This window comes from Manis javanica, chromosome 1, assembly GCF_040802235.1.
Source record: "Manis javanica isolate MJ-LG chromosome 1, MJ_LKY, whole genome shotgun sequence".
NCBI lineage: Eukaryota > Metazoa > Chordata > Mammalia > Pholidota > Manidae > Manis > Manis javanica.
Window position 1 is genome coordinate 52849134 of NC_133156.1, and position 23317 is coordinate 52872450.

At 46.6% G+C, this 23317-nt stretch overlaps 1 protein-coding gene across 1 annotated transcript; it reads right to left on the reverse strand.

The window, feature by feature from the left end:
* Positions 1 to 10081: 10081 nt before the first annotated feature.
* DUSP1 (dual specificity phosphatase 1) lies at positions 10082 to 13143 on the reverse strand. The gene is made up of 4 exons (XM_017662914.3): positions 12525 to 13143; positions 12103 to 12248; positions 11536 to 11755; positions 10082 to 11099 (listed from the first exon to the last, which is right to left on the reverse strand). Exons 1-4 carry the CDS (start codon positions 12889 to 12891, stop codon positions 10729 to 10731), a joined length of 1104 nt encoding a protein of 367 aa, XP_017518403.1. The 5' UTR covers positions 12892 to 13143; the 3' UTR covers positions 10082 to 10728.
* Positions 13144 to 23317: the final 10174 nt, after the last annotated feature.

Here is a 23317-nt window from a genome sequence, read left to right on the forward strand (position 1 = left end):
CATTTAGTAACCATCTTCAGCACTTTCCACCTTCCCCAATCTTAAAGAGGATTGAGAGACTCCAGAGTGAGGGCGGATTCACCCTTGTCTTGCCTGGTACAGTGGAGAGACCCTGCCAGACTTGGGCATTGGGCAAGTTCAGCCTAACTTGTGGCTTTAGCCTAATCCTCTGCTTTTCCAGGCCTCAGTTACTACTTATCATGACATGGCAATTATAAGCCCTGCCATAGAGGCCAGATGGGAGCATTAGATAAATCATGTATGTAAAGCAAGCAGTCATAGAAGGTGCTCAACAAAGTGACCTCCCTTATTCCTCTCCCACCCTGAGTTACCGGGGCTAGATCTGAAGCCCAGCAAGGTTAAGTAACTTGATAAAAGTCACTCCACAAGGAAATGCAACACTTGGGGCTAGAACACACAGATGCCCCCTGAAGCCTTTGGCTCCTGCTCAGAAAGGGTAGTTGTTGATGGTGACGATGATGATATGATGAAGGAGGTGGCCAGAAAATCCTACAGCAGACCCTTCCTCTGCCTGCAGTGACAGAACAGCCTAAATAATCTCTTCCAATGAGAATATGGAGAGGAAGCTGGGGCTGGAGTTTAAGCTGCGCTCCTCAGTCGTTCTTCCCTGGCGGTCGTCTCCTTGGCCTCAGTCAAGGCACTACAGTGCCTCTGCTTTGAAATGCCTGTCATAGGAGGCACAGGTCTCTGGTCCATTCTGCACAGGAGTAGGACAAGTGCAGCGACTCTCATGAGGGCTCTTGGGAATTAACTTCTAGGACAAATAGGTCAGTCCTGGGACAAGCCCTGGGCCTTTCTTCCCTCCATAAAATCTACTGAACAACGAACCTATTAATGTAAATTGGCTTCAGATCATACCTCATCATGCTGAGGACAGGGTCCTTTCTGTGCCATGTCACTAGACTTCTGGGCTCAAGGGTTACCCCTTACAGAAAGCTTTCCCTCCTTGTTCTCCCCTCCACCCACTTCTTCCTAATCTCCCACCTGTTCGCCCTGCCCATGCCTGCTTGTGACTCCTGGTCCCATGCTACAATCTTGGGCCCACCCATCAGTGTCTGCCACCTGTTGGGACAGCCCATGGTCAGGGATCATGCCTTCTCCACTCCTGGCATCCAGTGCCTGGTGCAGGGCCCAACGCCAGTTAGAGCTCAGTAGGGGCTGTGGAGCTAGTGCACCTGTGGCCACCACAACCATCTGCCTTGGCATCTCTGACACCATCCACCATGGATACCAAATCCCAACCTGGCCGACACTGACAACCCCCCACCCACCACTGCCTCGAGGCTCTATCAAGGTTGGCAATATCCTAGAATGAAGTCCATCAAGACCCCCCGAATATTTCTTCATTTATTCAACCACCCACTTCCCCAGCTGTATGTCAAGCCTTGCCCTGGATGCTGAGGACACAGAAACGAAAAGGGCAGGATCTGCCCTCCATGGCTTACAGTCTGTGGGGAAGGCAGATGCCCTCTCCTGAGTCTCCCTCCCTCCTCCCCCATTTTGCTCCTTGCCTCCCTTTCTTTTTTCCCTCCATCTGTACTTACTGAGCAACAGATACACAACCACACAGAGTGACAGATGTCAAGAAGGTGCTGTTGAGAGTCCTGTCAGGGAGAATCCCCAGTGATCACTAGAGACATTTCCAGAAGATTCATTGTGGATATCTAATCCTCCTAATGGATGAAAAGCTGTGAGTCATATGCCCCAAGCAGCCCTACAGACTTCCCCATGAATCACCCACTACCCCATTCTCCTCATTAGAAGCACACGCCATGGGGAATTCTGCTTCAGTTGGGAGGGAGGAAATATAGGGGGAAGTGGTGGGAGGATGGGGCACAGAGTGAAGTCCCTGAGTAGGTTTTCCCACCATCATCTTTCCAGAATCATATCCCTGAACCTAATACTGGAACCCCAGGATAGCAGGTCCTAGATGGCTAGGCCCCTCATGTTGCTTCCTGCTTACAAAGTGCTTTTATATACTGCATTTCATTTGCACACAACTGTGTGTTACTGGAATGTCTCCATGGGAAATTGCCTCATGTGGAGGGGAAAGAGGTTGGTTAAGCAGAAAAGAATCACTTCCCCTAGCTTGGGCCTAGGACCCACGCAGAAAGAAGGAGAATTGTCCAGAGCCTTCAGAATTCTTTCATATGTTCATCACACTTATTGAGCACCCACAATATGCCGGGCACTGTTCCGGTGAACAAGACAGACAAGGTCCCTGCCCTCAAGGCCTCGCATTCTAGTTGGGAGATAGATCATACACATATAAATAAATATTAGATGGTGATAAGTGCTATGCTGAGAGGAAAAAAGCAAAGAAGGGGATGCCAGGGTTGGGTCAGGGTAGTTGCTACTTTAAATGGGGGTGGTGGTCAGGGAATGGCCCACTGATGAGATGCTGCTGAACAGAGAGCTGAAGGAAATGGGTGAGCCAGCCCTGCTGAGATTTGAAGGAAGATCGGTCTCTGTGGAGGGAAGAGCACAGGTCCCTGAAGAAAGAGTGAACATGGATAAAGTTCACCCATGCCAGAAAGAGGGATGAGGCCAGCTTGGCCTCAGGAGATGAGTGCCGGGCAACAGTGCCCGAAGATGCGGTCAGAGACATATTGGCAAGACAACTCATGGCAGGTCGGCAGGTCTTAGAGCCTTTGTGAGGACTTGGCCTTTTATTATGAGTGAGATTGAATCCATGGGAGGGTTTGGAATAGAGGAGAAAAATGACCTGTGTTAGAAATTCCACTCTGGGTTTTAAAAAACCTAATTCCCTTCCAGTCATGGCAGAGCACATAATCCAGAACCACCCTACTGATGAAGACTAAGAAGGCTGGACTAAACATTTTTAAATATTTCAATGTGAAGACATCTAGTCACTAAAAGAGTAGTGAGGAATTGTGGGATCAAGACAGAAAAGATGAATGCTCAGAGCGATGAGCATAACACTTTGGGGCCTCTTTTCCCCAAAGGGTACCTGCCAATTTGAAAGAGGAAGCTAAAAAGCTAAGAACTTGAGCAGAGCTTTAAAAAGACTCATGAATCTAATAGGCAAATAGAGTTCAGGGAACACCAAGGGGGAATCTAGTATACTCAGGGATTTTTGCATAGTACCAGAAAAGTAATTCAGCCTGGTGGGGGGTAAGTGGTAGTAAATCACCCAAGCTTTTAGTTGAAACCCCAAATGGATACAAGTCCAGGTTCAAGTCTTCTCAAGCCATCTCAGTCTCTGGTTACATTAAGGTGGTCTGGGAATCCTAGGTCCCCTAGCCACCTGCAATAAAGTAAACCCCCTCAGGAAGATGGTAACACCACCTTAACTCTCAAATTATATCTAAAATTTTTCATACAGAGTGCCTGGCAACAAAAACAGCCAGGCAAGTGATGGAATAAAACATGATTTAAAAAAATAGAAACAATAGGCAATAGCTATAAACACAAGAGGATCCAGATAGTTATTGGTCACAGACATTAAAATAACTAAGTTAAATATTCAAGGTATTGAAGAAATAACAACAGAATTTTCCAAGACTAATGAAATCCATCAAGCCACAGATTCAAAACCATCACAAATCACAAGCAATTAACTAGGAAGAAAACTACAGAGACAGTATGATAAAACTGCTTTTAAAAAAAAAGACAAAATATTATAAAGCAACCAGAGAAAAAAGATAGATTACCCTCAGAGGGACAATAATAAGCCCATAAACTGACTTCTCAAAAGAAACAGTGAAAGTCAGCAGACATTGGAATGTACTCCCAAAGTAGTTAAAGAAATACCGTTGAAACTAGAATTCTTTGCCCAGCAAAAACATTTTTCAATAGTTGAAGTAAGCAAAAACATTTGTAGGGAAGCAACAACTGAGAGAATTTATCATCATAAGATGTGCACTACATGCAAAGCTGAAAGGAGAGCTTTGGCATCTAATCGAGAAGAGACTGAGAGGGGCAGTGCCAAGGCAGGGAGAACAGCTCAGAGGCTGCGCAGTCACTAGGCAACATGTGGTGGGGGTCTGGGCCAGAGAGTCATTTTGGAAGTGATGAGAAGTAGGTATATATATATATTTTTTTTTTTTTTTTTTATTTTATTTTTTTTTTGAGAGGGCATCTCTCATATTTATTGATCAAATGGTTGTTAACAACAATAAAATTCAGTATAGGGGGGTCGATGCTCAATGTACAATCATTAATCCATCTCAAGCCTAATTCTCGTCAGTCTCCAATCTTCTGAGGCATAACGAACAAGTTCTTACATGGTGAACGAATTCTTACAGAGTGAATAAATTCTTGAGAAGTAGGTATATTTTTAAATGGCTGTGTTTTGAAAATGGACCTGTCTCAAAATACTGATTAATTAGATACAGGTTATGAGAAAATGGGAGTAGTCAGGGGTGACTCCAAAGCTTTGACTTGCACCAATGGAAGAATGAAGTGGCCGTGGCCATTAACAAGGTGGGGAGACCGCAGGGGCTAGTTTGGGGGTAAATAAAAGGTTTGTTTTTGGTACCGCCAAATTTGAGAATCTGTTTGATCAATGGATCGATATGTCAAGGACGCTAGGGGCGATGCAGCATGCATTGCAGTTAGAAGTCTAGGCTAGAGGTTAAATTTTCAGAGCTGTCAAAATATATTTATTTCCTTTTTTTTGTCTTTTTCTGGTGATGAAAATGACAGTTAAAATAGTTAATGTAGATTGTTTGCTGTGTTTCAAGTACTGTACAAAACACTTTCTGCACATTATTTCATTTAATCTTGATAACCACCGTGTGAAGCAGATACTTTGATCACTCTCCTTTTAGAGATGTCTCTAAAAAGGCTTTGAAAGAAGTAATCCACCCAAAGTCATGAAGATATTCGTCATCTATTGGTTTTGTCCCAGGCATTTGGAATAAAATCTCAGAATTCTCTTTGTATTATTCTAACATCTACTGTCTAGACTGTAGGACAGTAGGGGATAAATGACTGCCACTAACTCCTTAATTCAAAAGATGTGTATAAGTACCTGCTACTCACTAAGCCCTGGGCTAAGTCCCAGGGGCCTAGAGATAAGATCAGGGAGGGCTCTTACCTTGAGAGATTCACAAACAGATGGCTAGCAGCAGTTGCACACTCATAGGCGATGGGCTAGGTCCAGTCTGCTGATGGTTTGGTCTGTACAAAGTTTCTGAAATCCAGGTATTTTACAAAAAATACGAATTTTTGGCTTCTTTTAAAATTAGGAGGTTATCGTAACTCTGGGCCTGCATATCTACATTGGCTCATAGCTTCCTTACCAGCATGAACTTCCCAGGTCACAACAGTCCCCAGTGGCCCAGTGCTTAATTAAGTGACCTGCCTGGCCCAGGGTTGTTTGGGTTATGACCCTTGGGCTCCAGCAGTGGGATGAAGCTATGTATTCTCAAGACACTGATGCACAGACAAGGAAGTCTCAAAAGTTAAAGAAGTCTTCACAGATTTGGTGCTCTTTTGAGTAGTGGGAGGTCATTCAAGCAGAGAAACATCATGTGCAGAGGTAAGGGTAGCAAGAGAGAGCAGACTGTATTCTGAGAACTACAGGTCTAAACAGTGAAGAACAGTAGTGGGGATAGGGAGAATGAAACTGGAAATGAAGGCAGTGGTTCCATCTTGGAAAACCTTCAATTACGTGCCAAAGTGAGTCTGGTCTGGAGCATGTAGACAAGTTCACACATCTCAGAAGAGAATGAGTAAGGGTTGGAGAGAGGTAACTATTGAGTGTTTTGTAAACCAAAGGTGTGTAATATTTTTATTGAGTGAACGAATACATGAATGAAGGTACAAAAAACACAGATGGAGGCAGCCAACCTCACATGTCCACTGGTGTCAGCCTTGATAAAGCTTTTAAAATCAAATTTTGAAGTGTTGGTCCATGGCAGAGGATTGCCTGGGGTTGGGGAAAAGGGCAGGTAATGGGGCCAGGAGTCTGTGATACCCCTGCAGGACATTGTGGGGAACCCATTTCCGTAGGGATCAGTCATATCTCCGTCATGTCAACTCATCTTCCAAAAGTCCAAGACCCCTTGCTGCCCGTTCCCGGAAAGTGTCTGTTTCCTTTCCTGTCTCTCTGAACCAGGCCGAACGAACCCCAGAGATTCCAGAGCCTTCGGAGGCCTCAATGAGGAGAGGGCTCAGAGCCAGCAGTCAGGTGGGAAAGGAGGATATTCAGGAGCTTTTCATAGATGAGAAAACTGAGGCCTAGAAAGGTCAGTGGGCTAGGGCTGGTGGTTTCCAAGCAAAGGCCATCCCCAAACAAAGCTGCCATGGCCCAGAGGACAGCTCCGCCTGAGTGCGGGCGCAGGGTGTTTGTCAGGATGGAGCGAGACACCCACTTCCCCGTTTGCCTTCACCAGGGCACTCAGGAGGGGTGCTGCTACTCAAGTGACAGAACGGGGACTGATGGCAACCAGCTCAGTCATGAGAGGACAATGAACCTTTCCAAAGCCTCTCCCAGGTTCCCAGTGGTGATTGCCTTTCATTGAATCCTTGAAGACTCTTTGAAGGTCTGGCATATGGAACCCTTATTATAGATGGGAAATTGAGGTTTAAAGAGTTTGGTAACTTACCCACAGTAAGTCACATAACTAATAAGTGGTCTAGCTGACTCAAGTCAGGTGCTCTATCTACCAGTCCATGAAGATCCCTCTCAAACCCTAGGTCTTTCCTGCCTGAAACCCTCTTCCCAGCTTGCCTCTTAAATGGGCAACTGGGTGTATCATTCAGGTTTTCACTTAGTCACCCCTCAGAGAGGCCTCCCTGACCACCAAAATCTAAAGGAGAGCCCCCCCCTTATATTATCCCACTTTCATAGCCTTCATCCTTATCTCATTTATACATTGTTATATACCTTGTTAGCTGCTTGAGAGATGGAACTTTGTCTTGCACCAAAGTATCCCTGAGCCTATGGAGAATCAACAAATACTGAATGGATGAATGAATGAATGAGTGGGCCCGCTGCTTAGCTTAAAAAACCACAGTCAAGAAAAAGGTGGTTTTAAGGTCTTTTTCTTAGCACAGTTTTGTCTGCTGTGGTTCTGGTAACGTGCATACCCTTTGGTTCTGGGAGGACAAAGCTACCTCCTGAGCTGCACAGGGCAGCAGAGGATCCACGAGACCCGGAGGCTGGTCTCCAACAGCCTTGCCCTACAGAGCCCCAGAAAGTCCGCAGAGGTGGGCAGCCCTTCCACCTGCTCCCCAGAAAGCCACCTGCGGAGAAAACCAGCCTGGAGTGACCTGGATCCACCCGCCGGCCGAGTGAGGTGTGGGAAGCCGGAGCTCGGGGCTGGCGCTGGGCGGGGCTACCCCGCGTGGCCTCGGCTTTGTTTGCCGCTGTGTATGGCAACCAGAAACCACCGCAGCCAGCAGTTCTCAAAAGCCGCCTCCCGCCCCTCGCCCCCCTTCATCGTAATCTCCTAAACTGATTTGTCAGCAGCAGGAAGTGACATAACAGCTTTCCTCACAAAAGGGAAACTCCTCCGAGTTACCATGGGGATGGAGGCCACTGTAAAACCACACATTTATATAATCTTAAAGGTGTACACACCATGATGTCATTCTCCACGGGCTGCGGAGGGAGGGAAGGGAAAGGACGCCGGAGGCTGCAAGTCCGAGGTAAATTAGCTGCTATTTGCAAAATGCCAAGGAAAGGAGAGGATGCAATGGAGGCATCTGGGGTTGGCAATATCCCAGTGCAATAATGGGTGCCTGGAAACCACAGGAAAGCATAAAGTACCATTGATGCATTTTCTAGTTCTAGAATTAGAGGACTGGAAGGAACTTTACCTATTAGATCCAATGGAAGCTGGTCGTTTTAAGGGTGGGAAACTGACACCAGAGAACTGCCAGAAGTCCTTAGGAATGAGGAAAGGGATATTAATGTTCTTCCAGAGCCCCACTACCTGACAGGAGCTCTACATTCATGAGCCTGTTTCCTATTTCTCATACATGAGGCAGGTTTTATTATCTTCAGTTACAGATTTAAAAAACTGAGCCCCAAAGGATGAGTAGTTTTTCCACTACAAAGTTATATGGTAAAACCATGGTGATGTATGGTTGACTAAATAATCATCTTTTCCCTATTCCCTCAAGCTGTCTTTGGGACTGAATTAGGACTTCGGTCCCAGTTTCCTTTCACACCCAGGTTCCAATCTCTGCAATGCTGTTTACTTTCTGTATGACCTTGCCCATGCTGCTTCACCTTTCTGAGCCTCAGTTTCTTCCTCTCTAAAATGGATGTTGCTATTGGGGTTTAGTGAGATGTGCAAAGACGTTAGTACAGTGGCTGACAAATTGTGCTAGCTCTAAAATTTAAGCTATTATTACCGCATTATCAGTATTAAACAATTGTCTCTATTCCAGTCTCCCACTGAGAAATATTTTAATAGTTTAAGCATCTTTCTTTTCATTATGAGGTACCTTTTTCTTGTCTAAGAAAATAGTCTTGAGCCAGAAGTGACCTTTTCAAGAGGCCCTAAAGACTGAGATACATGGGAAATGAGGGTTATCATCCCTGTTCCCCAGGGCTGGCTGGAGGTGGAGCAGCTTGCACTGGGAGAAGTGAGTGAATTGTTTATGCTGGCTGTTCCTTTAGGCAGCCGCTGTATTTTTCCACTGAGTGGATCATAGTGGAGATTAATTTTGGTTCAGCCAGTGTCTGCCAAGCAGAAAGTGATGGCCCAAACCCACGGGGAAGTCAGCCATGGCATCTGCCATGGTCTCGAAGTCACTAGTACATTTCCACGAAGGGAGATATTTGTAATAGTAAATTTCTAGGGTTTGATAAAAACAATGGATACGGTTTGTTTTGAAAGGCATGAATATACTTGCACTTGGAAGCCCAGGCAAGGGAACAAGCTTGCCAGCCCAGGGTAAGTTCTTAGAACTTAGAACACAGGGATCTTTCAGGCCCTGGATGTCAGTTGGCAGCTGGTGAACCAGTGGGGAAATGTCAAGGACATTGATTCTGTCAAGGCCTTGAACGTCTTGAATGACAGAACTGGACCAAGACCACTGCTCAGGGTACTACTGGAGGCCAAGTAAGATGTTTCCTTGTCTGCTTCCTATAGCATTTTGTCAGAAACAAGTAAAGGGGACAGGAACTAAGGTGCCAGTAACCCAAGAGATTCACTGTTATTTAATTCAATATTATAGATGGGTTATAGGTTGGTAGTCAGTTATATCCTATTTCAGCCTGTTTGGCTAGAGAGTAAAAATTCAGAATATTGCCCTAGAACGAGTCAGATTTACTTGCCTATCTTCAACAAAATTATGGAATCAGAGCAAGTGACCTGAAAGAACAGCCACCAAAAATGCTGTGTATATATGCAGAGATGCCAATGTGGATGAACTCCAGTTAATGGTTAGGCTAGGGTTGGGAATTTCAGGTGATTTCCCTACATTGTAGTTGCTTATACTGCTTGGATTCTTTTCATAAAAGTAAAGGGCTTTTCAAAGGAAAAAAGAAACCACGTGAGAGGCAAGTGATAAAGTACAAAGCACACAGAATTAGGAAACTAAATAGAAGCGAGGCCCAATTTCCCCACCCTGCCACTTAGCTATGCTGGGTCTCAGCATCTTTGTTTGCAAAATATAGTTTTAGGGGCAGGTTGCACACACTGCCTTACATGCAGGACACGTTTATGTCAAATGTTTTGGAAAACCATCATCCTTCTAACTTTAGCACAGCTGAGAGGGGAGGGAGTTTTTTTTTTTAACTGAGGAAGGTATTAAATGAAAAGGCAACTCAAGCAAATGGTCATTTTTCCCTAGCTTTGGATCTGGGGACACTTGAGGTCTGTGGGTGGCATGGTAGGGATACATGGGGGGACACCTGGATCCAATACAATGAGTTCAGCTCCAGCACCTGATTTTCCATGATAGATCACACTTCACTACCTCTGTTGCAACCCAGTCATCTTGTGGGATCTGAGGGGCACCAAGGAGTATGAGATCAAATCCCAACATACATCTGGAGGCCCCGGTCCAGATTCTCTTATTTCACTGATGGGAAAGGAATCAGGTGGGGCTGCTCAAGAAACAGAACATTGAGATCTCAATAGAAATGCTATAATTTATTCTGTTGTATAAAAAAGTCATCCTTATGTAACAAAATGTCTTCTTAGAAGAAGAAATATATTATTTTCGGTCATAAATAAACATACAACTCGTGGCAACCAAAAAAAAAACACTGGTGTTTTCCATCAGTGCTGATAACAACCTGCTTAGGATATATTTACAGGAAATTACAGTACTCAAAACACAAAAATTGAGGTATTTGGTTCATCTAGGGTAGACATTGATATTTGTGAAGGTAGACCCACCTACACAAAAATAAATAAGGTATACTCTCATATGTATGTGTCGTCAGGAATGGTAATACTGGTAGGTATGTCAAGCATGAAGAGTTTCTACAAAAACAGGGGCAAACAAAAAGAAACTGGCTCACACACTGAGTCCTTTCTCTTCTGCCCCTTTTTGTCAGAGGAACTTGATGTACCCCCACATACTGGTCCCAATGTGCGAAGTTCAGCAAACATCTTGACACTAAGTCATCATTATGACTGCTGAGGAACCCAGTGGAACTCAGGTGAAATTAAATAAATAAGGGCCAGCACTCACGCCCCCTCGCTGGAGTTAATGCATTTCTCCTCAAGGAGCCCGGAGTCCTGGTGAGTCATGAAGATCACCTCCCATGGCCTTTCAGCAGCTGGGAGAGGTCGTGATGGGACTCTGAAGGTAGCTCAACGCACTGTTCGTGGAGTGGACTGGAATGGAAACGGGGAAATTGAAGACAGTGGTGGTGGAGGTGCCCCGGTCCAGCACAGCCATGGCAGGGCTCCCAGCCTCCGCAGAGCAGTGTGGTGCCAGGACCTGTGACTCAAACTGCAGCAGCTGGCCCATGAAGCTAAAGTTGGGGGAGATGATGCTTCTCCTCTGCTTCACAAACTCAAAGGCCTCGTCCAGCTTGACTCGGTTAGTCCTCATGAGGTAAGCAAGGCAGATGGTGGCTGACCGGGAAATGCCAGCCTGGCAGTGGACAAACACCCTTCCTCCAGCGTTCTTGATGGAGTCTGGAAAACAAAGGGCAGCCACTTACTCAAGAGCTCAGGAGAATGACCCCAACCCCAGGATAGGGTGTCTAAGAAAGGTCATGTGTGTCCTTCCAGAGATGGTCAACATCACATCGTGCCACCACACAGACACTGTTCATGGAGGAGAGTGGGTAGTGTGCAAAGGACAGCAAAGGATTTAAACCCAGACCAGGTATCTCCACTAAGCAGACTTATCTTGGACAAGTGTATTCAACTTTCTGAGCCTCAGTTTTGCTAATTTGTTAGGTGGGACATCAAATCCATATTTTGCGGGGATGTTGGCCACACCAGACTGTTATTTAACATCTGGAGGAAGGCTCAGAAGAATGTCATGCAAGTCCTTGCCATAGAGTTGGGTCAGCGGCTAAAATGGGAGGAGCAAGGCAAAGAAGTCCCAGGCATCTGTTCTATTTACCTATGAAGTCGATTGCCTCATTGAACCAGGAGCTGATATCTGCCTTGTGGTTGTCTTCCACGGGGATGCTCTTGTACTGGTAGTGACCCTCAAAATGGTTCGGACAATTGGCTGAGACGTTGATCAAGGCCGTGATCCCCAAGGCATCCAGCATGTCCTTGCGGGAAGCATGGTAGGCACTGCCCAGGTACAGAAAGGGCAGGATCTCCACTGGGCCACCCTGAAATCAGAAACATCCAACATCTGTCAAGTGTTGCTCAAAGTCAATGCCAGTGCCCACACCCACAGAAAAATCCCTGCTGGAAAAGTCAGTTTCAGATACTGGGTGAAGTTCTCAGCACTGTTGGAGTATAAATAGAGAACTAAACCCATTTGCTTGGGCAGGGCAGCTAAGTTCATTTTTGCAGTGCCAGCAAGTAGAGACTCCATTAGGCCACTTAACAGGGGGTAAATACTTGTATCCTCTCTGTTATAAAGTTATAGGTCGCTTTCTATACTCTCACAGTGCTGCTCTTCCAGGCCTTTGCCAGCTGTTCCTTCTCCCCTCTGGCATGGGTCCCTACTAACCTGATCGTAGAGTGGGGTGCTGCAGGAACTGCACCCTGATTCGGTGCTGTCAGGGACACTAGTACTCAGGGGAAGGCTGAGCCCCGTGGGGGTGGACTGTTTGCTGCACAGCTCCGGGCAGGAAGCTGAAAAGGCTTCATATCCTCCTGAGAACACAAAGAGACATTTTTTTTTCCATTAGTATCTCCGGAACGGGGCACCTTCATACAGCTCTCCCCACCACCAGGGCTGGAAGTTTATCCGGCGAAGGTCAGGCAAGTCTTTGTTCTTAGAGTCAAACAAAGCCAATGACAAGTCCCGAAAACACGACTTGGGCACCCATACGTTCCAGGTGGGGCAGCCCCCCAGGAGCAAAGGGCCAGGGGACCCTGGCAAGGTTCTAGAGAGCTGCAGCCCGCCCTCGAGCTTCCCCGAGCGCGTACCTTTGAGGAAGAGGACTTGCGCGGCGCGCGCCTCGCGGCAGAGCGCTCCTGCAGCCAGGGCCAGGGTGCTGTCGCGTTTGGCGCAGTCCAGGGAGGCGCTGCGGTCGTCCAGCAGCACCACAGCTTGGTAGGCGCCGGCCAGCAGGCGGCCGCGCAGCTCGGCGTTGGGCACTATGTGCTCCAGGCCCATGGCGCCCTTGGCCCGGCGCCGCACGATGGTGCTGAAGCGCACGTTGACCGACCCGGCGATATGGCCGGCGTTGAAGGCGAAGAAGGAGCGGCAGTCCAGCAGCAGGCACTGCGCCGCACGCTCCCGCAGCAGCGTACGCAGGCCTCCGGCGTCCAGGGAACCCATTTCCATGACCATGGCCGGCCCCAACGCCCCCAGCGTGTAAGTCCTCTTGTGTTCTTTTGTCCTTGCAATAGAAGGAGGGCGACGGCTTTCGAGGAAAAGCACGACCCTGGCTCCCTTTGCACCTAACCCCAAACTGCTTTTGGACTGAGCGAGGGGTGTGTCGTGTGGGTCCCCAGCCGCCTCGGCTTCCTTGTTCCCCTGACTTTTCCTCCGGGCCGCGCAGCTACCGTTAACTCCAAAGTCCTGAGCAGCGAGCTTGGGCCGAGGGAGCGCGTTTATATGTGGCCTCTTTTGGGGCGGGGCGAGCGGTAGCGCTGGGGGAGGGGGGGTCTGTTTGTTTGAACAGTGGTCACGTGACGGGTCGATGACGTCACCGCCCTGCCCAGCTTGGCGCCGGCTGAGCCAGAGGCGAAGACGTCATCGTCCTCCGAGCGGGACCCGTTCGTTGAGGGCTGCGTGGAGTCCGAGTACTCGCCCAGCCTGAGCCTGGTGCTCCCCCCGGGACCCAGCCCGCGCCGCTCTCCGGGCCCAGAGGGGACGAGAGGTGGAGGGCCCGCTGCCAGCCAAAGGCTGAGCCCCGGGATACTAGAGGCTGGCAGCGGCCCTCCGCCGCCAGCCCCAGCCCGGGCTGAAAGGGGCTCAGCCTGCGCTTTCGCGTCCACGTGTGCTTCTCTCGCATTTCATCTTCATCAATAGGAGGAGGAACTGAGGTTCCAAGGAGAAGCGTTTTATTTACCCTGCATCGCAGTTCTTGGGTTGGGAGGCAGAGAGGAGCCTGAAATGAGGGCTGGAGAAAAAGTGAACAAGTTTGACCAGAGAAATGTTCCTACCAAGAACTGGGGTGGTTCAGGGAAATGTTTTCCTGTTTACCAAACTTTCTCTCCTGTTACTTAAAAAAAAAAAAAATGTACATTTAACAAGTAAAATACCTCCCAATCAACTCCAACGGGAAAAATGTTATTCCTAATTATGTGGCCCCTAGAGGACTTTGAGCACAGGAAGGCGGGTCAAGGAGCTTAAATCAAATGGGGGTCGTAAGGTGCCGTTGTTGACGGACGGGTGCGGGGTTTGGGAATGCGACCGCCCGCGGGGCTCCACAGCGCCTCCCAGAGGCCACCAGACACGTTTCTGGTCACGTTCGCTTAACACAGATGGAGTTGCTTCATCTCTGTTCCCAAAATACGTTTTGATTCGGCATCTACTTTGCGCTGGGTTCTGGGGCCCCAACCCCTATGCCCTGGTTCTCGGCTGATTCCAGGACAAACGTTTGGGAAGACCCCATGCGGTCATCCGCGCCCTGAGCCCCAGTGACTGTCCTTTGGGCAGTGGAGGGCGGCACCGAGGAGCTAGGTACACAAACATAAACATTGCGCCACCAGGCCAGGGTGCAGAGTCAGGAACATTCTGCGGTTTCTTCCCCTCTCCTGGGGAGCAGGGTGGGGAGGGGATTTCAACGACCCTGTGTCATTGATTTGTAGATTATATCACCAGAGGCAACTTCTGCATTTGCCTCGCTTTCCTTCTATGTTCACACATGCTCAAACTTTTCTGCGTAAGTTCTAGAAAAGTTAAGGGCTGAGTGTTTTTTCTTAAGGGCTGTTTCCGCTCTCAGATGAACATTGGCTGAGGACAGCAAAGAGGTCCTCAGATAATGGCAACACCCTCCCTGTATCTGAAAAAAAATCTTTGTTTATACTACTTACTCAGTTGAGGAACTCAACATATTTTTTGCATTAAATCATAAAATGTTACAGCTGGCTGACTTTTCACAGCATACCAACTTGATCTGCCCCATTTTTTTTTTAAACCAAGAGCATTCATTCCTTCCCCTACCCACATTTTTTAAAAAGAAAACTTTTTCATACAAATATTACAGTGGTGGTGGTACAGTCTGGCCCTGGAGTCAGGTGTCTGCTGAGCTATGTGGGTTTTCCTCTTTATCCCTTTCTGGAAGGAACATGGCTTGAATCCCGCTCTTTTCTTTATTGCTGCATGATCCTAGGTGAATCTCTTCCCCTACTGAACCTAAGTCAGTATCTGTACAGTGGGTTTACAACTGCCTACTTTGTGGATGGTTTGAGGCCTGAGTAAGAGATGGTAAGTATACCAGGAACCCAGGCCCTGCCTCACCCCTTCTCATTATGATTCACGAAATCTCTTGGTTTTCCCCTTCCCAGCAAAGCAGTTCTTGTATCATCGTGGCACTATGTGTTTCAGGGTCTGGCTCCAGAACCTAGAGAGAAGGCCACAAGATGACGGCAGGCCTAGTTGGGACTGAGGCCAAGTTCAGGGAAAGGTCCCTCCTTGAGACCAACTAACACAAAGGGTTTGGGTCAGGGGGTCTGGTGGTAAAGGTGTAGCCACCCAAACCCCAGTCCAGGCGGTGGAGATGATGCTTCTGACAGGAGTTGGAGGCAAAGAGAGGCCCAGCATAAACTGGTGTAAGGTGAATGCAGAGGGACTGGAACTGTGGGCCTGGTGGGCAGAGGGGCATGAAGGAGCGTGAAGCAATGCATGTTCAATGGGAAGAAAACAGCCTTTCTGACATGGGTGCATCCTGATTTTAGATGTCCCTAAAATAAACCTGGAGGCAGGATGGGTAGGGGGAAGGTCTGAATTTAGAAGGCCTGGCCTGGACTCCCCACCCTTAATGTGCAGCCTTGAGTAAGCCACTTTGCCTACTGAGCCTGTACTCCCTCCTTCCTGTGATGGATGTGATAACATGTATCCCTAGGGGTAGTGGGAAAACTGGGTAGTCAGTGCTGGCATTACCTACAATCCCTGTGCAAACCTTGCCCTCAAAATTGACTTTGGATCTGTCCTGGGTTCACAGGAGGAGAAACGATGGCACTCCCACAGATGACAGAGAGTGACCCTAGCTTACTGTCTGTTCTATGACCTTAGGCAAGAGGCTTAATGTTTCTAAGCCTCAGTTTCCTCACTTGTAAACTGGGAATATATCCATTTAGGACTACACCAGACTGTGTGTGAGAAAGGGCCTGGTGTGGGTCACACCCAGAGAGGGTTCTCTCAGCAGGGGGCCTGGCTCCCACCATTGTTCGTGTCCTCTTTCAGAATCCATAGCCCTTTTACTGTCTTCCCTGTGCTGTATGGCAGCTTCTCCCCTTGCTCGATACCCTCCATGAGGCTCTTTTCCCCACCATATCCCAAGCTGCCACCACTGGGCCTTCCTATCAAAAGGGAAGGAGGCAGAAATGGGCATTAATTAAGCCTCTCCTTTGTGCCAGCTGCATAACAGCTATCATGTCATTAACTAATCAGTGATCCTGTGAAGTGGTAATTATCCTCATTTTACTTCACAGGCCAGGAAACAGGCTCAGAGAAGGGACGTGCCCTAGGTCACACAACTGGTGTATGGCATACGTCCAAACCCTGGGCCTGTCTTAGAGATGGTGTGGAGCCTGGGGAATCCGACCTAGGAACCCCAATCTGTTAAGTCCTGTCTCAGGCAGCACTGGCTGAAGCCTCTGACTCCCACAATGCTTAGAGCTCGGCTTGCTGGGCAGAATGCTCCCTGGCAGCAGCCGTGGAAGGAACCTCAGCCTCCCAGGACCCCTGACTCAGGCCCTGGAGTCCCTGCTGCCTCTCCAAAATCACTCAGTTCTTGGGAGTTGGGGGAGCCACAGCCAGGGAGACTCAACAGCCACTTGGCCCATCCTGAGGGGCTGGCAAGGAGTGACTTCACTCTCCACACCCAAGCAGTTAGGACAGAACAGAGTTGCTATTACACAATCCTTACAAGCAGCTCCATGGTCAGGCCTGGGAGGGCTAAAGAACTGCATAATCTCAGCCAGCCCCCTCATTGGAGAGACAAGGGCCCAGAAAGGTTAGGCAACCTATACAAAGTCTCACAGTGTCCAGAACATTCTAAATCTAGTCAGCATTGTGGGTTCAAACCCTTAAGCCTTTATCTCTGGTGTGTGGGGTTACTTTGATTTTCTTCCTTATAACTGTGTATGGTTTGAGTCTTTCAACATAAATGTGGAACTGTTTTAATCAGGAGAAAAGTTAAAAATATTAGAGGGCAACCATGTTTAAGGTAAACCATATTTACTGTATTTAGGGTAACTTGTTAAAAGCAAGTTATAGAGGTAGACTGCCTGGGTCACAGTACCAGCCTGACCACTCATCTGTTTGCTTCTCTGAGAATCAGTTTCCTCACCTGTAAAATGAGGATAATAGCAGCATCTATCTTGTAGGGCTGATAGGAAGATCACAAGAAGATTACTGTGCTCAGGGATCAGTAAACTATAGTTCAGGGGTCAGTCAAGTACAGTCCATGAGCCAACTCTAGCCCACTCCCTTTTGTACAACCCACAAACTAAGAATGGTTTTTACATTTTTAATGTTTGGTGGAAAAAAATCAAAAGAATAATAATTGTGACATGTGAAGGTTGTATGGAATTTAAATTTCAGTGTCCATAAAGTTTTATTGGAACACAACCACACCCATTTTATTTATTCTCTGTGGCTGCTTTCACACCACAATTGGAAGTGAATAGTTGTGACACCGTATGGCTCATAAAGCCTAAAGTATTTACCTCTGTCCCTTTACAGGAGAAGTTTGCCAGCCCCTTATGGGAGATGATGGATGAAAAGCACTTTAGAATAGTGCTTGACATAGGGTAAATGTTTGGATATTTATTAAATCTTCTTCCTCAAAGATGTGTTTAAAAGCAGTAATTGTCTTTATATTTTGTTGAGTCTTGGCATGTTTTTCATATTTTAACATTCCTCAAAGCGGAATGTGACTTACAATCAGGGGCATATCATAGTCAATTGACATAGTTAATTGGCAGCATTTTTATTTTGTAATGGTGAATAAATTAATGAGGGGGCCTTAGAATTGCTGCTGACATCTTAGATCAAGTAGAATACAGTTAAGTGAAAGGTTTAAGATGAACAGGAATTAAAACGCTGCAGTCATTGAGTAACAACTTTCTGGCAGGGGGAGATTATTTGTTATTAAATATTTGTTATTAAATAACTACAACCCGGGTGCTAAGTGCCAGGGTAGAAACTGGGGAAGCCAGAAAAGGGACCCTCTCCCAGGAGGGGGTTATGAGGGCAAGGTACCCAGAGGGGGGGCTGTCTGGAGAAAGAAAGGTTGGTGTGGAATAGAAATGTCTGGATGAAATACCTCTGAGAGATGGTCCTCAATTATCTATCACTTTTCCCCAGGAGCCTCAGTTTTATCCCCTGTAAAATGGGGCAGTAATAACCCCAAGGGACCAAACTCTCAGGTTCACTGTGGGAACAGATGAAGTCCGAGCAGCTAAGGGAAACAGTTCCCTGTAGCTGACCATTTCTGTCTCTCCCACTAGCTTGGGAACAGGGATGTGGTTTCTTGCCTCTCCTCATGTCCAGCACAAGCCTCAAAGCAGGTTTGTTGAACAAACACAAAATGAGCCCAAAGAGAGGGACCAGGAAGTAGCAGGGCCTCTATGACTCAGACAGGCCTGTGTCCCTGAACCAAGGACACAGCCTGCCAACATGGCCCCAAGCCACACCCTGGCTGCCGGGGGAACTGACGCCACCATGAGAAGTGACACCTTTCTGTTGTTAGTTAATTTTTTTAGACAGAGTATGAGTTGAGGCATAATTTCCTTTTCATAATTAGAAAACACTAATTAACATTGGAGGGAACAAATGAGGTCATAGTTTGTCTGTTCTAAACTCTTGCCTAAGGAAGGAGGAGGGAAAGTTCTCAGTGGTATGTACAGAATCATAGCTGAAGACTCATAAATTGTGCATCCTAATTTTGCCTTCATGGGTAAGTTATTTGGGGGCAGTTCTTACTAATAATTGCCAGTCTCTATTGAGAACATGCTTTCACCCTGGCCCTTTTGCCAAGGGCTTTCTTTATATTTATTTCCTTGTGTGATCATGACACTAACCCTGTGAGACAGATATCATTACCACCCCATGTGAATAGATGAGGGAACTGAGGCCCAGAGAAGTTAACTAACTTATTCAAAGGCACACAGCAAGTAAGTGGCACAGCTGGGTGCCTCTTACTTCCATCTCTCCATTTTCTAAGCCCCTGTCCTATTTCTCCACAGCACACAGTAGGCATGTGATGAGGGTGGCAATGTGCACGATTTCACTGTTTATTTCTTGTAATGATGACTTTTAGGGTGCTGCTTCTAGGTTCCAAAGAAAATGAAAAGAAAACATGCCCCAAACTCAGGCTGCTTTTTTGCCTGGCCCTCCCTGACTCACTGAGCCACATTGCATAAATGATTCATTCATTGCCTTGACCTCAATGGGTTTGGCCACCCATTGAGAGTGAAGTCACACCTCCAGCTTTCTGATGTGTTCATTGGTTCACTGATCCAACTTCAGGCAGGCAAGAAACAGGCCCGGTTTGGCTCACTAGGAGTTGGGGACAGGAAAGCATACAATGCATTTCCCTGTCCTGAAGTCATGTTGGGGATGCTCACTTCTGGGCTAAGAGATTCTCTGAGAGGCCTGTAGTTTGCCTTGCTAGGGCTGCTGCAACAAAGGATCGCAAGCTAAGGGGCCTAAAACAAAATAACTTCATTGTCTTATAGTTCTGGAGGCCGGAAGTCTGAGACCAAAGCACTGGGAAGGCGGGAGTGTCTGAGCGCTGTGCGCGAGGGTCTGTTCATGGCTCTCTCCTTGATTCTGGTAGTTTGCTGGCAATCTTTGGTGTTCCTTGTTTTGCAGAGGCATCCCCTGATCTCTGCTTTCATCTTCACGTTGTCTTCTCCCTGTGCGCATGTCTATGCCCAAATTTCCCCTTTGTATAGGGACAACAGTCATATTGGATTAGGACCTAACCTAATGACCTTGTTTTAACTTGATTACCTCCAAAAAGATTATTTCCAAATAAGGTAACATTCTGGAGTACTGGAGCTTAGGACTTCAGCATATCTTTTTGGGGGGACACAGTTCAATCTATAGCAGAGCCTATGTTCCAAAGAGAGACCCTTGATAATGACTCAGTACCATAAAGACATTCATTTGGCCCAGGTGAATATATCCATTTAACATACTCCTCATAAAAATACTGAGGGTGTTTTTTTTCCTTTCTGGAGTTAAACAAGTTGATTCTAAAGTTGATATGGAAAAATACATAATCAAGAATAGTCAGGAAAATGAAGAAAGGAGGACAGTGGGGTGGGGCCAAACCCTACCAGATATTAAAACTTGCCGTAAAGTATCTACAATTAAAATGGAATAGTTAGGAACACAAATAGCCTGACAGACCAAAGGAACAGAACAGAAAGTCCAGAAATTTGCCCAAGTACATAGGGAAATTTGCTGTATGACCCACATGGTCTCTCAAATCACATAGTAGATTTATTAATAAGTGATCCTGGTACAACTGGGCAGCCATTTCAAATAAAAGGTAAAAATGGACCCATATGCCATGCCGAACACCTGAATAAATACCAAATGGACCAGAGATTCAGATTTTTTAAGTGAAACCTTAATGTAGAACTAAGCTAAAATGTTGAAGAAAACACAAAGGGATTCCTTTATAACCCAGGAATGAGGAAAGCCTTCTGCTTAGGACTCAAAATTCAGAAACAACCAAAGAGGAACTTTGGTTGTTTAATGTAACTTTCAATTACATAAAATTAAAGCTAAGTTTTTAAAAAGACTTTCATGGCCAAAAATACTCCATAAGCAAAGTTTAAAATAAAAAAATAAATGAGAGACAGTATTTGTAACTTAGAGACAAAGGCTAATCTCACTAATACATAAAGAGTGATTAAAAATAGAGGTGAAACCCCCAAATATGATTTGTAAATAGACAAAAGCCATGAAGAATTGCAGAAGAACTGTGAACATGTAAACAGATGCTCCTTGATAATCGTAACAAGAGACAAGAAAGTTATAACCGCACTGAGAGACTCAACCATCAGATAGGCAAAAAAAATCCAAAAATTTGACGGTGCCTTCTGCTCAACTGAGACCAGGGAAATCTGAATGTAGACAGGATGTGAGATGATATTATGGAATTGTAACTTTGACGGTTGCTTAGGAGAATATCTTGTTTTTATGAGATAAATGCTGAAGAATTTAGCAAAAGACAGTCACGATGTTAGCCATTTCCTCTAACTATTCCAAAGAAAATACACACAAATAAATAAATACAGCAAAACATTAACAATTGTTGAGTCTGTGTGGTGGGCATAGGGTGTTCGTGGATATCTTTCAAGCTTTCTGTATATCTGAAATTTTTCATAATAAAAATGTGAAATCCAATGACATGGCCTTACGGTGAACTCCGGGTGATATTAACGTGATCCAGCACTAACTATGGGTACTGCACAGTTTCAAGAGCCAGCGAATTAATCTTCATGCTGTCCCCATGAGCAGATCCCCATTTACAGGTTGGAAACCGAGGCCCCAGTAATCTGGTAACTGCCAAATACACAGAAATTTGTACTCTCCCAGCCCTGCTGTTGATTTTAATCTGGTATGTAAGCCAGACCCTGAGAATCATGTATAGGGTTTGGAGACAGCCTTAAATTGGACTAAGTTATTTTACTTATTGAACCACCCAAATGGTTAACAGGGGTCTTTCTGATGCATCTTACAAGCACTAGACATTCATAAGGGCTAATTTCTGTTGCCTAATTTAGACTCAGGAATTTCAGACACCAAAGGATAGAGAACAAGGAGATTATAAGAAAGCAGTTTGTGCACTTAGTCTAATGATTCACCTAGCAACCTGTCAATGGAAAGGTATGGTGTTCTTTAAATTAAAGTAAGCTAATAAAAGTGAATTTATAAGCGAAGCAAACTTGAATCATTCCCAAAGTGAATTTAACAGTGTAGAGTGCTGGCATCAATTGAAAATTAAAAGGGTCACGTTTTAAAGAAAAGTAGTGCAGCCCCACCCCAGTGCCTGGGTTAAAAACCCCAGCTCTGCCAGTAACTGCAAAGTGTGATGTTGGGGGCAAGCCGTGTATCTTCCCTTTGCCCCAGTTTTCTCGTTGCAAAAACAGAGAACACAGTCGCTCCCTGCTTCAGAGCTCTCAGGAAGGGTAAGCCATAGGATTGAATGAGCGAGCTGGAGGGACCCGCCGGTTTGGAGGGAGCCGCCGTGGGTGCCCCATCAGAGTCGCCCTGAGAGCTGCGCCAGTGGCTGAGACCGTGGAGGCTCACCCTCCACGTGGTTCTCTCACTCACTCTGTCCCAGGCCTGTGCAGGAAGACAGAGTTTGGGAGAGAGAGAAGGACACATAAATCATCACATCTCACAAGGAGACAAGAACAAGGGCAGAGGGGACACCCAGCACAGGTGTGGAACACAAGAGGGGAGGGTGGAGAAGGAACAGGACTTTTTAAGGGTTCATATCTTCTTGGGGTGCACAACAATGTGAATGAACTTAATGCCTCTAAACTGTATGCCTAAAAACAGTTAAGATGGTTGGTTTTATTTTATGTGCATTATGGTATGTGTAAATATTTTAAGGGTTAATATCTTCTTGGAGATCCAGCCTGTAAGGAGGTATTCTTACACTGAGTGTACAGATGAAGAAATGGAGCCCTCCCCCCAGGTGGCCTCTGTAGACCCATTTGATGGAAGTGGAACCTTCTTTCTGAAGGCTTGACCCTCCCTGCTCAAGGTCCCTCTGCTGCAAAGACTCAGAGCAAGCAGGACTGTGATCTAGGCTTGCCTGACACCCAACCAGAGCTCTTCCCACTGCAGCCCTCACCCACCTATGCCTGATATGGAATTGCCCCAGCCCAACCCAAATCCTAGTTCTGGGGCAAGCCCCAGATAAGGGAGGGGTGCAAAGAGACCCTGTTTCTCAACCCGATGCAAACAGGGAACGTATTTTCCTGGTTGCTGGAGCAGAGTGGAATCTTCAAAAGCAGTATCACCAATAGCACGGTTGGGAGCTGGAGGAGTCACTGGGAGCCCACCTCTATTCTCAAGCATTTCCTATCCAGGTGATACCAAATGCACACAAGCTTCAGGTGAACCCCTGAGGGCCTTGTCTTGGTGTGGCTGGGGTGTTCAAAGCAACCACGTATATATATGCACCTCAACTTAGTGTCAGCAGCAGCAGCTTGGCCTCTGGGTAGCCCCACCCACTGTCTTCTATAAGTCTTCCCATCTGCCTAGAGAGACTCACCCCCTCCCAGCCAAGAAAGGTGGGGCAGGGGTCTGAGTGGCCCAGAGAAAACTCCTCTGACTATGCTTCATCCAACATTAGCCAAGTACCAGCTCGGGCCCTTCTTCCAGCGACGTTGTTCATTCCTGGAACTCTTGGGACCATCTTGAGTGGGGAGAGGTATAAAGTCTGAAGTGGTCAGTGCTGTCGAAAAATATAAAGGAAGAAAAGGGTTACAGAGCAGTGGTGGTAGTGGTGGGTTTCTGAGGATTGTGGGCTGGGTGAGTGATTCAGTTTAAGTTAGGTATTTTAGGAAGG

Coding starts and splice junctions, on each gene's coding strand:
- DUSP1 (XM_017662914.3), bottom strand. CDS start 12,891: ATGGTCATGGAAATGGGTTCCCTGGACGCCGGAGGCCTGCGTACGCTG. Junction 11,756..12,102: donor GCACCCCACTCTACGATCAG/GTTAGTAGGGAC, acceptor TTCTGATTTCAG/GGTGGCCCAGTGGAGATCCT. Junction 11,100..11,535: donor TGAGGCAATCGACTTCATAG/GTAAATAGAACA, acceptor TTTGTTTTCCAG/ACTCCATCAAGAACGCTGGA.